We start from the raw sequence: 12837 nt of genomic DNA, 5'->3' as shown, positions 1-12837 counted from the left end.
ATCAGTGGTTTGAAAATGACAAATAATATTCATATGGCTTTATTATGTCCTGGTGAAGTATTTATTTTCAGCGCACAGGGCACAGGCATTTCTTCTGGTGGCAGTGCCAGCTGAAGGGGCTTCGGCTCCCTGCTCCTTCCTGCCCCTCTCTTAACAACACTCAGTTAAGACACTTCTGTGTCACTGCACAGACCACACTTGAGAAATGATGCAGGTTGAAAATAACCTTTTTTTTTCTAGACATACTGCTTTTAATACAGATTACCTCCCTGAGAGGCTTTGGTTACACTTGTGCTTGTATCAAAATAACTGAGCCAGCGGGAATGAGACGTGAGTGGCAACTGTGGGCTGTTTAGCTTGGCATTGCTCCTTGGGTTACACTCTCCAGCTTAAAAAAACTCTCTCTCCACACACACAGCAAAAAAACAGGCAAACAAACATACAGAGATGTTACTGAAGTGCTGATATTTCTTTGAATACATTTTGTATAGTATCAGGTTGGATATTGCAGGTTAGAGAGAGGACTCAGGCAGACAGTTATTCTGCTGGCAGGGAAGTGTCTGGCTCTCAAATTTATGTTCAGAACCATCCCGGGAAAGTTATGAGGCTCATAAAACATCCTGTCCTGTGCGGTCTTCATATAGATTGCCTGCGGTCCTAGCATTTGAAATTAAATTGGTTCATATTGGGGATTAATACCCATTTAATTAGAACAACTCTAGAATAATAAAGCTAAATATTTCACACCACAGACTGGCTTGGCCTCAGCTGACAAATATATCACCCCACCTTGGCACAGCCAAATGTAGCTCTTGCTCTTCGCTCCCCGCTTCTCCCAGGCAGAACTCTGAGCTTTACCCGCTCAGCGAGACACCTCAGGCATCAAGAGCTGAAGCTGCTTGATCCTCCTTGCAGGGCTAGGGGCTAGTTCCCTTTAGCAAGTCACTCGCTCTTGTGACTACGAGTTTCTCAAACTGGAGCTTCAATTTCCAGTTTGTCTTTTAAGATTCTGTATTTCATTAAAAAAAAATAGAGAAGTTCTTCCAAAGTAGAGCTCTTCTGAAGGCATCACTGAGTTATTCTCAGGATTTTTATGCTTGCCTGTTCACTTGATTATGTTAATATTCTATAAAATATTTTCTAATTCACCAGATATTCTCTACTAAAGTAAGTCATTTGCAGAATGGAGATAAGAAGTTTGTCCTTAATGGGGCAACTACACTAGCAGAAAAGATTATGAGTATAAATCAAGAGAAAAACAACTCATATTTAAAGTTCTGAAAAGACCCATAAAACACAGGCACAAACAAAAGGAGGGAAACAGAACTCAAAACAGGAAGGCCATGTTGTTCAGTATTTCAACAAAGGAAATGAGGAAAACTGAAAACTTTAATAAGCAACAAGGACATTCTAAACTTCATATTATTTACACTGGATTGGGATTTTGATAAATTCTAGAAGGCAAACAACTAACTACAGTGGCCAAAGGCAGAAGCCTCTGCACATAAATGTAATTCACTTTTTCCATCAAGGGTGAAGTCACAAATAGTTGTTTCTGAACACAGAAAATCGGTACCTCGGCTCTCATCACTCTATGAGATGACTGAACACTTACCTGCGTGAACACACTGCTAATGCTGACATTGGTATCTGCCAATTCTTTAATTACAACAAGTCCTGTGACATTAACTGGGGCCTTTCATTCTTATTAGACGCACTATCCAAGGGTTTTTCCACGAGACAAAAAAAAAAAAAAAAAGTGGTAACTTCAGAACATGTACAGGTCTGTACCACTGTATCAGACATAAAGCAGATTAATCTCTTACCACATTTCTTAGCAAAATACTGAAAAACGACAGTTGAGAGTCAGCATTTTGGAGCCCCACCCGCACCTCAGCCCACGACGGGAGCCTCTGTGGGGTCGGCGGGGCTCCCTGGCCTCGGCTCCCCACAGCAAGGGCCGCTCCGGCTGAGCCGGAACCGGGCGCTACCTGTGCCGTGGACCGGCAAGCGCGACCTGCGCGGCACCTCCTGGCTGTTCGTGAGGCTTTACCCAAATAAACAGAGCTCGCTCTCACATCCCTCAGGGGAAAACAAGCACTTTTACTTAGGAATAACTGATCTGAGGGAGGTTTTCGGCACAAGGCAGTTCCTGCAGCGGCTCCGAGGGCTGATGATAGCCCCCGCCTAGTGGCCCGGCCAACCGCTCTTATCGGCGAGGCCAGGCGGCCCCGCGCCCTCCGCCACGCAGCGCCGGCCGCAGCGGAGCCTCCCTCGGCGCCTCAGGCTCCCGCGCAGCACGGGCGGCCGCGGCCCCGCCCCGCCCCTCCCCCGCGGCCGGGCCTGCTGCACCGCCCGCAGCGCGGTCATCTCCCTCCCCCCCCCTCAGCCAATGAGGGGCGCTGCCGGAGGCGCCGCCGCGGCCGATTGGCCAGTCCCGCCGGCCGTTGGGCACCCGGCGGCCAATGGTCGCGCGCGGCGGCGGCCGCCGGGGGGCAGGGGGCGCGGGCCCCGCCCCGTCGCGCGGGCGGCGGCGCTGGGAGCCGGCGCGGCCGCCATTTCCTGCGCGGCGCCGCGGCTGCATCAGCGCTGACGTGAGGGCGACGCGCGGCTCCGCCCGGCCCAGCCCCCCACCCCTGTGACGGGGGCAGCGCGTAGAGGGCGGCGGGTGAGTGCGGGAGGGGGCGGGGACACGCGCGCGCGCAGCCCGACCCCCCGCGGCGGCCCGCGGGCCCGGCCGGCCCCGGGCAGCGGCCGCCGTCCTGGCGGGATGGCCCGGGGTGGCAGCAGCGCGGTGCGGCGGGCGGCCCCGCGCCGAGGCAGAGCCGGGGCTCTCCGCCCGCACCCGCCGCCGGGGCAGCCCCAGAGGCCGGCGGAGCTGGGCTGGGGTGTCTAGTGCGGCAGGGCCCTTGTGCGCACAGCCGTGCAGGCAGCTTGGGGGTTTCTGCTGATTTCTGAGCGTTTTGGTGGCGTTTGTGTCCTGGCAAGGGAAGGGGAAGATGTTACGAGCTGAGGCGATGCAAGAAACAACGTGTTCTGTTAGTACCGAAAGCTTTGCAGAAGGAAGTTGCTATCAGGGCCGATCTGCTGCACTCCTGCTCGTTTTACGTCACTGAGTGTGGTCACCAGCTGGCTGCTCACGTAGCAATGTAGCAAAACAGCTCTGGATTTCACAACTTACATTTCCTCCTTAAAACAAGGGGCGCTGCTGAAACTTACACATAAACTAATACGTGCCCAGAGGTTCCGCGCTGTGGATGGGAACAGCATTTAGTGCCGAGCAGGTCGTTGTAAGTTCACATCCCTGCCTCTTAGTAACACCCCTGTGAGTAAAAGTGTATGAAGGAGTCTCTAGAGCAAGGGTTAAAATATATTTCTTAGCCTTTTTTCTTACAGTTTCTTCAGTATGAAGCCATCCTTGTTAAATGGTTTTTAATGTATGAAGTAATGCTGAAATAAAAGAAGTTATTTTTAAAATGTCTCTGGGTATTTAATTAGAAAAGTCATGTATTTTAAGTTTTGCCAAACCCTGCACCAACTTGCTTGCACAGTTGAAGCTCACAAATAGACATTAAATACAAATTAAAAAACAAAGAATAAACAAAAACAATCATTGTAAAACAAATTGTGATATTGGAGAGGAACTAAATGATTTTTCTTTTGGTATTTCTCTTACACGGGGGTATATTTTGATAGGGATGCTGTGCTTAACTTGTCATCTATGGAAAAAAAAATACCAAAAGATTCGTATGTGTAGGTTTAAATTAGTTGTATTTTTTTAGGTCAAATGGGCAACTTTCTCCTTTAGCTGTTACTGTCCCTTAGTACTGCCCTGACAGGGATGCTGTTCTTGCCAACTGAAGAAGCTTTGATGATTTTTGACCCTGAGACTTATTTTGGAAAAGAGAGTAGAAAATAGGTTTGCGTTTGCCTCAGTGGATTATCTGCAGCATTTATTGGCATTATTTGCGAAGGCTGTCTAACTACAGCTGAATAATTTTCCTCTTAAGCTTGGCGGTATTTCAGTCTGCCCTGTGTAAAACTTGTGGCAATAGAGGACTATCCTGTACTGACCATGTAGTTGGAAATGACTTTGGGATTTCAGATGAGTAAATTATAGTGGAATGTATTTTTTCGCTGTACCCTCAGAAAAATAGTGCTTAAAGTGAGTTGGCAATGAGAAAAAGTAATTTGAAAGAGTATAATTCTTATGAATAGGTATGTTTGCCTACTGTACAGTGTCCTCACTGTGTTCACATTGTACAGTATACCCTACTTTTTTGTGAGATTTCTCCTTTTCAGTGAGTAGTAGCATGTATGTGCTAAGTTTGAATGTTTCAGCGCCTACATAAAGCAAATCAGTAGCTGTTCTCCTAGCACTGGTACTCCTAGAGCTCGTACTAAAACTAAAAGTATTATTAGGTGTGAAATGTTTTATTATGAATCTAATTGGAACAGATATTGGCATGGAATAGGCCACTTCTGTTGGCAGAAGCAGCTCTGGAGATCTCAGCTTGTGTGGGCCCTGGCTGCCAGCAGCCGTGGTAGCAGTGGCTGTGATTGGTGACGGGCTGAAGTCTCCAGCTCCTGCTACCGAGGCTGTCCCAGATCCGGCTGCTAAAGTACCATGGGGGGAACGCAAGTTTGCAGTGTGCTTCCCTGTACGTTTTGACTAGGTTCCTTTGTGACCAGGCAGGTCAAGTGATTTTTTCCCTGCCTTCATTTGAGGCAAAAAGAGTGGAGTTTACGGTCTTCTTAATTTTATTGTTTTTTTTTGTCTCCCCCCAGAATTGGTGTGGAATATTCTGTAACACACTGCAGCAAAGGGAGTTGAGTTTATGTTTAATCCACTTTAATGGAGTTGACCTGTAACGTGTGGGACTCAATTCAGGAGCCAGGAGCAGACTCCCTCTCCTGCCTATTTTACATCCTTGTGTCAGACCTGAGCAGAAGCCTCAGTAGCTGCCAGCGAGACGAAATGGCTGCGAGTCCCCGTCCGCCTGGCCCGCCAAGCCCTGGCTGCGTAACCGCACCTCCCGGTGCCGGGTTTGCCGCCTCCTCCTAGCACCCCGCTGCAGCAGGGCTGCCTCTCCGAGTGAGCAGGGCCCCTTGGAAGGGGCCCTCTTGGAACGGGACCCCCGTTGCCGGGTCCCACCTGTGACATCAGTGGCCACAGCTCCACTGCAGCTTCCAGCAGCGGGGAAGGGGCTGCGGGGACCCGCTCTTGTTCCTGTCACAACTGACCACCATTATGACCAAGTGCGTCAGGAAGTACGGGAGAACAGCGGGAAGGTAACGGCATTCCTGCACTGCAGGTGGAGTTGGAGGCTCTCCCTGTGGAGCTGGAACTCTCAGGCTTAGTTGAGGGTCACGGATTTGTTGATCTGATGAATCACGTCCGAATCCTAAAACCTGCAAAGCAAGAAGAATGGTTGTTCCATGGGTCTGGTGCCACACGTAGTTCACAGGAAACTCAAGTACGAATCCTAGCCTGGTATCGCGTGAGCTCCAAGGCCCTGGGCTGTGGCTGCTGGGCATCCCGAGCCTTGTCCTGTGGAGCAGCCACAGCTCATCCCGAGTCCTGCTCTCCGGGCCGCCCGCCCTCTCTGCCGCGGGACCCCGGCACTCAGTTATTGCCTCTCCTGAGAACTGTTCCCAGAGCTGCCTCTCCTTGCAGCTCTCCAGGGTACTTGGGTTTTCTAAGCCCCTGGCTGTATGAGGATGTGAACAAGGGGGGATGGGGGAAGCATGGCTTAGATTTATCTCACAGTTTTGACAGAGTTGTTTTTTGTTCATTCTTGTCTCATGGCTGCAAGTATAAAACAGTTTGGAATTGTTCTTTTTTTAGGTGCCTAATACCTCCCTCTGCTGTGTTATTTATATCTGTATGTTCTTGCCTTTAGACAAATGACCATGGAAATGGTTGAATCACAACAGGATGGAAATGCAGTGGATTCTATGCCAGAGAGAGACATTCAGAATCATCCAGGCCAAAGTCAGATTTCCCCCATATCTCAGGTAAGCCGAAACATGAAAAGATGAGAAGACTCAAATACAAGTGACATTCAGAATTGTTACGACTTTTTGTTGCTGTATCAGTTGTTGCTGCTATCAATTTGCATGAGTTTATCTGTTTTTATACTTTTTGTTGTTATTTTTTGTTATTTAATAGAGAAAATAGTAGGGGTATAACTGAAAACTATGCCTGCTGTATTTAACAAAGGACTAATATTATATCAAGGCAGTTATAAAGTAACATTTCCAGGGGACTAAACTTTTCAGAATGTACTACAATGATCACTAGGCATTTTTTCTCATTTTCTGAGATAGTTATTTGTATTATGCAGGTAGAAATAGGGTTCTCTTAGGTTGAGATGGCTGAAATCATAGACTGAAATCTAGTCTGGTTATAAATGCTTGTATCCTGAAGATGTATTGTGTAACAAAAATGAAAAATGAATGAAAATTTAAATTCTTTCCAAATTCCAGATTTTGTACAGAATGTATGTAGTCCTGCAAGTACACTTTTAATTTTATTTTGTGGTTGTTCTTGCTTCATCCCTGCACATCTGATGGCAGTGTCTGGTTTTCTGTGTGGTAAATTTACCTAGATCTTTTGGCAGTTAGTGAAAGAAAAAAAAAGAGCAAATAACAGTTCTCAAACATTAAAAGTAATCTTCTGATGTACTAAGTCCCTGAGAGAGATAATGTTGTTTTTGCCACAGCTAAGATTCATCATGCAGGAAACTATAGATCCATTTACAAGGCTTTTTAGAAATGCTTGGTCAGGCATTTGGGACTGTTTAGATGTATATAGAGTTTTTTGACATTACATATTATGCAGTAAGATTCCTGTACAAATGAAGAGAGCGATCTTCAAATATTTAACCCCATGTATTTGGAAAGTTAAATACTTGATTCTCATTTTCGGTGTATTTTCAAATGTGAATACTGCTGCTGCTTCTTGTTGCTACGCTGTTTTTTCTTTTTTTTCTTTTTTTTTTTGATATGGAAAGTAGGTATCCAACTGTATTTGAAGATTTTTTTTTCTTTGTTTTGTTACTGACAGCATTTGGTTGTGGTTTTGGTACCTGCAGCACCTGTTGTTTCCTCCTTTAAGAGTGGAGCATAGGACCAAGTATGTGTTCATGTCCTCTCTTACTGCTTCTTCCATTCTGACAGTTCAGACAGTTATAATGCTCGCTTACAGCACTAGCATGGTTTCTTTGTAACATCTGTTAGTTTGTGCAAGAGTCTCTGAATAAAACGTGTGTGAACTGTGCCATTGGGACTTTAAATGTGGAGGCAGACCCAGATGTGGCTGCTGTGCTGTGCTGTGCTCCCAGTGGTCCCCACAGGGAGCACTTGGACATTTGGCTGTTTTTCATCCCCGAAAGTAGGGGTGGTTCAGCCATGCTGGGCATGTGCCCTGGGTCTTTCAGTTAAAAGCACTAACTCTGAGAAAGTAACGGATCCCGGCCAAATCCCAGTCCAGTGAAGCAAAGGGGACAGTCTAGAGCTTCCTCCTCTCTGAGTACTCGGGCGAAGAGACAGTTCATGTCTGGGAACCCCTCTGTTAGGTCAGAGGGAGATTCAGGTTAGGTATTAGGGGAACATTTCTACATGGAAAGAGTAGTCAAGCATTGAAACAGGCTGCCCAGGAAAGTGGTGGAGTCACTGTGACTGGCAGTGTTCAAGAAACGTGTAGATGAGGCTCTTAGGGACATGGTTTAACAGGCATGGTGCTAGGGGCTTACAGTTGGACTTAATGATCTTGAAGGTCTTTTCCAACCATAATGATTCTATGATTCTAGGGCTCTTGCAGAGCTGGGAGCTCCTGTCCCTCTCCGCAGGCTCTGGAGAAACGCCAATAAGAGCAAGCAACTCCTTGAGAAGCAGCTTGTGCTGGCCTGTAATCCTTTTTCCCCATTAACGTTCTTGCAACTGTGCAGAAATGGAGACGGGAAGGAGGACTTGGCTCTTAACAAGAGGTGAAAAACGCCCGTCCGCTACAATTGAGGGCTGCTACTTGGACACTGTGTTTGTTGTTGTTTTTTAGCTGGGTATTTTTTCAACGTTGGTTTTGTTCAGTCAGACAAAAAACATTTTAATGGGTTATCTCTTAATATTCATTTGCTGCTTTCGGTACATTGCTTTGGCCAGAGAGGGACTAGCAAAATGCATGTAACTGCATAGGAGGCGTAACTTTTCATATGTGTAGATCTAGATAAGTATATACACACACGCAAATATTTTATATAAACATATGTTTTTCTTTTGTTGGATCTTTACAGGAAATGCTTGCTTTCTATGTTGCAAAAGTGGAACAAAATATTCAGTAAGATGGTAATATCTGGAGAGCAGGCATGATTTTGCATTGAAGCATCCGTGGTGTCTCCCTCTGGAACTGCTGGCCCTGCTGAGCTGTAGAACTAGGATGTAATTAAATGACCTCCAATGCTGAAAATTGCTATTACAAATTATTAGTAGAGAAAAGGATGCAGCAGGGTTTTCTTTTCTACCCTCTGCTAAAAAGTTATATACTCCTGCTGTTTTTTTTTTTCAGTTGTTCCTTTTACAGTTCTTTTTAGAGACCTTATTCCATCTGCCTTACCCTGCTAGTTATAATACAAAAATATAAGAGCAAAATACTTTAGACTTTTTCAGGTCTGACAAAGTCCTTTTTTTTAATCTATCTCTCTCCTGCTCAATCCTACATTCTTGATGGGTTCTTTGAATAGCTTTTTGGCTTTGTTGCGCCCTGCCTATTACCTGCTGTCCTGGTCTGAGACATCGTTGTTGGCTTCTCAGCACTTGCCCTGGACCAGGCAGGGCTCAGGCTTTACAAAGTGAAGGATAATGCTGTACTAGAGAGCTGGGGCAGCTTTCTGGGTAGGTTCTTTCTGAAACCTGGAGCACCTGACTACTGCAAGTTTGAAGTGTTAGGATGTAGCGCTTCAGGGGTGTCCAGACTTTAAATGTTGCTGCTGAATAACTGAGCAAAAGTTTGCCATGCTGCTGGTCATATTGCTTTAAAATTAGCCCAGCCAAATGAAGGTCCAGAGCATGTAGCAACCTGCAACCTTCTCACCACATTATTTGTGCTTCAAGTTGTCCAGTCACCAAATCAACCAGCTCAACCAAATCTTCCTAAAAGTGAGGTGCTTCCTCTTTGGCATTAGCTAGGGAGTTGGCCCAGACCCCTGTCCCTATCTTCTGCCTTTCCTCCTAGAGCTGTTCATAGATGTGCGCATGTGTGGTGAGGCCTTCTCCTCCTTTGTAAGGTGCATGCAGGCTGGTGAGCTTTCCCTCTGCCAGTAGTGCTCTTGTGGTTCATGTCTTTTGAAGCTCTTAGGCTTAACTGTTGTACACCTAGGAAGTTGGACCTCAAAATAACATTGCAAGATCCAAACATTGCCATTGCCAAGGAGAAAACTCTTACACCATCTAGTCACATCTAATGAGTTGAGCATTTCCCTCATCCTCTGTTACTTAGCTGCTTCTGTGGGTTGTTTTCAGTCTTTATGCTAGCCAGCCCTTGAAATGCTGATATTATAGGTAGCATTGCTCATCACTGATGTCAGAAAGTAATTTTTTTTGCCAAGGCTGTGTTCAGTCAGCGTTTCTGCGTGAGCAGCCTGATAGCCTCATATGTCAAAAGGTTCTAGTATTTCAGTTAATGCAGAAGGATGTGATTTGAAAATAATGCAAAATGAAATGTGAATCAAAAATGCTTTAACAACTTAATATTTGTGAAAATACTTGTAAAACATGAGATTAAAGATAAATTTTAAAATCTCAATTATAGAAAATAAACCTAATGCAAAAGAATCATAGACACAACATGTTGCTCACAGATGTTATGATACCAGGACTTTGCACATTGTGTAACTTTTAGGTATTTGTAGAACTTAGCAAGTTATGATCAAATCAAGTTATCTGTTTAAAATAGGAATGAACAAGCATGCGCATTTTTGTTTTCACTCATTTTTAAAAGTAATGTCTCTGTCCTGCCTCCTCTCCACTTAATCTTTTATATAAATTGAAGGGAACAAAACACTTCTTGTTCAGTTGTATAATTTAGTCTGGAAAAGTATTAGCTGAGTTTTGGATTTTTTTTTCTTTTGTGTAGGTAGACTGAATAAGGAGTTTTTAAGTGAACACCATGTTTTTTAATATTGAACGCTGGCTTACTTCCTGATTGCGTGTGCCTGACGCACTGTGTACTGAACACAGCCAGCAATAAACCGGGGTTCACGTTGTGCTGTTTTGTGTGTGTCATACTCGGAATGCTCTTTCGGAAGCACTAGGGTTTTGCATCAGATTACTGCTATCTTTGTGAGGACTGGAAACTGAAAAGTTTGGTGAAATTGTCTTTATGATATGTTTTGAAAAATTAGTGTTTCTGTAAATGCTTACCCTATCTCCAAGGTTTTCCCTTGAAGCTTGGTCCTATCCTTTGCCTCATACAAAATGATCGTACTCTTTATGTCTTCAAGACTTGGTAGATCCTAGTCTCAAATAACTTCTTAATAGTAATGTTTATTTATAAATGGGAAGAAGGTTTCTGTATCTTATTTGCATGTTGCCATTTAATACCATTTAAGGAATAATTGTTTCCCTTTACAGATTAGAAATGCCCTCAATTGTTTTATTTCCTGGGAATCTGTTCAGTTTCCTATAACAACTGAACAATTAGGTAGTGATTGCTGACAAGATCCTGTCTCTGTTTCCTAGAAACATTGTTTCTTGAAGATAATTTGAGTCAACATCTGGTCTTTTTGAAAATAATGCATCTTAATAATCATTACAAACTTTCTCTAACCTTCAGTACTTTTAATTCAAAAACAAATTCTCCAACATGAATATGGAATAAATTCAAAACATGTTATCTAACAACTTTTCTTTTTAGTCAGTCGTGTCATGTTTTCTTGTCACTGTCATCTCTTTTACCCTCTAGTGCTCAGAAATTTGTTGTCATAGATTATTTTGCAATAGCAGATGATCTCTTTTTTCACCAGATATGTTTTTTTTTTTGACTGAGAGCCAAGCCTAGTAGGGGGAAATACCAGGCTTTTAGATATGATTCATTCTTGTACCCACAGAAGATAGAAGTAAGGGGTTTTAATGAAGTTCACTTTGAATTTCTGAAAAACACAAACAATATCTCTATCATATAGCCGTGATATTGTTTGTCATTTCTTTCTGTATCTGAGTTTAGAGATGTTTTATCATAGAGAAATATGTCATAAATTTTTCCCTTCAGTATTTGTTTTTGTTAATAGATTTAATGGTTCAATACTGAGCTATTTTGTCATCCATAGATGTTTTAACTATTTCTTAACCCGTTTGTCCTTTGGATGAAGTTGGCTAAGAAGCATAGGCCAGGCAAAGGTGTGTGCTCTCAAACTTTACCAGAAAGAAGGGGCAAATGTATTCCCAAACACGAGAGAGCTACCATTATTTTTCAATTGTTCTAGCTTTGAAGAAGATAGTTATCTGTCCTTTATTCTTTTTGTTGTTGTTGGCAACAGCTCAGTTTTGAACTGTTTTGGTACTGTGGAACATATAACAAAGGTGTTTTAAAACTATACATTTCACAAATCTAAGAGGTTATTTTTTTATTCTAACAATCGTTTTGCTATTCAAAAAAAGTAATGGCTCAGGACAGCTGCCTGAGGAGCAAAAGTTGAATCTAAACTTACAATTTTAAACAAAACAAAACAAAACAAAAAAAAGGTTTTGAACTTTTTTTTTTGAGCCAAGTAAATAGTGCCCGTGTGTTGTTGCAGAAACATCACTTTAACATGTTCTGATATTTCTGGTTACATGTCGTAAGATTTTTGCTAACCTTCATGCTGGAGGCAGCAGATTTAGTCTTTGATAGCTCAGAGTAGCTTTTAATCAAGAAAAGTTGAAGTCTCTGGAAAAAAAAAAGAAAAAAAGGCTCACCGTTTTGTACGTGACAAATTTTAAGCTTTCAATTACTCATTTGGAAAGATGCACACTAATATTTTGCTAGTAAAGCTGTTTTTTCTGTGTATGGTGATGACACACACAAGTTTTTTTTTTTGATATGGGGCATAAAAACCAGCTCACTCTAGTGTCACATCTCAAAATATTTGCTGAAACCTTCAGGCATGTCACCTGAGTGTGAGACTGTAATTTCTGCAGGTTTCAGGTGCTCGATGAGGATCTCCAGCTCTAGGTCTATGGCAGTTGCCTTCCAGTCAAACTGTCCATGTCCAGGGGGTCATTCAAGCCACACAGCCCTCAGTCATTCAGTCACCACAAATGCAAGATGTTCAGGTTAGCTTTTTAATCTTACATTTTCAGCCATATTTGGTGCCTCTTTCCTGCCCCTCCTTTTACCCCACTTCAACTTCTTCATTCCTACCAGTGTTGCAAGTTTTGCTCATAATAGGAGGTGTGGAGGGTGGCAAAGTGCCTGCTGATAGCAGCCCCACCAGCATCATGAGCGATTCCTTCGTGCTTCCTGTTTACCTTCAAGAAGTTGTTGTCTTGGAACCCTCAACTTGTGCAACGGCAAATTTGTGTAATAACGCTGTGGTATTTTAGTGTGTCTTGCAGTTTTTGTTATGCTCTTTTTTATGAACATCTTGTCTCTAATGAGACTATCAGCTCATAAGTTTGCAAGTGTCTCTTGTATTTTTGGAGAGTATCTGGACATAATGCAAGTGTTATAGTTTAAATTATTTCTTACTGTTTTTAGCAGGCTCTGCTAAAAGCATCTGGTATTGCTTTTTGTGGCTGTGTATATGTAAACTGAAAAAAAGGGCAACTTCCAAATCAACATTTATTTGTCAAATCTTTGCA

The 12837-nt window shown here is 43.5% G+C and overlaps 1 protein-coding gene across 3 annotated transcripts in view; it reads left to right on the top strand.

The window, feature by feature from the left end:
* Window positions 1-2532: 2532 nt before the first annotated feature.
* Window positions 2533-12837, top strand: part of CREM (cAMP responsive element modulator) — a 28791-nt gene continuing 18486 nt past the window's right edge. For 2 of the 3 annotated variants that reach the window (XM_088533970.1, XM_088533966.1), the window contains exons 1-2: window positions 2533-2668; window positions 5904-6018. In XM_088533970.1, the coding sequence (XP_088390096.1) occupies window positions 5908-6018 (111 nt within the window). In that variant the 5' untranslated portion in view covers window positions 2533-2668; window positions 5904-5907. Of the gene's footprint in view, window positions 2669-5903; window positions 6019-12837 lie in introns of those variants that run through there. The other variant, XM_088533968.1, reaches the window with a different exon arrangement.

This window comes from Tinamus guttatus, unplaced genomic scaffold (genome assembly GCF_059628265.1).
Source record: "Tinamus guttatus ecotype Peru unplaced genomic scaffold, ASM5962826v1 Tinamus_guttatus_pri_ptg000530l, whole genome shotgun sequence".
Classification (NCBI taxonomy): Eukaryota; Metazoa; Chordata; class Aves; order Tinamiformes; family Tinamidae; genus Tinamus; species Tinamus guttatus.
The sequence above is the reverse complement of the archived record's forward strand: the minus strand, read 5'-3'. Positions and strand labels throughout refer to the sequence as shown.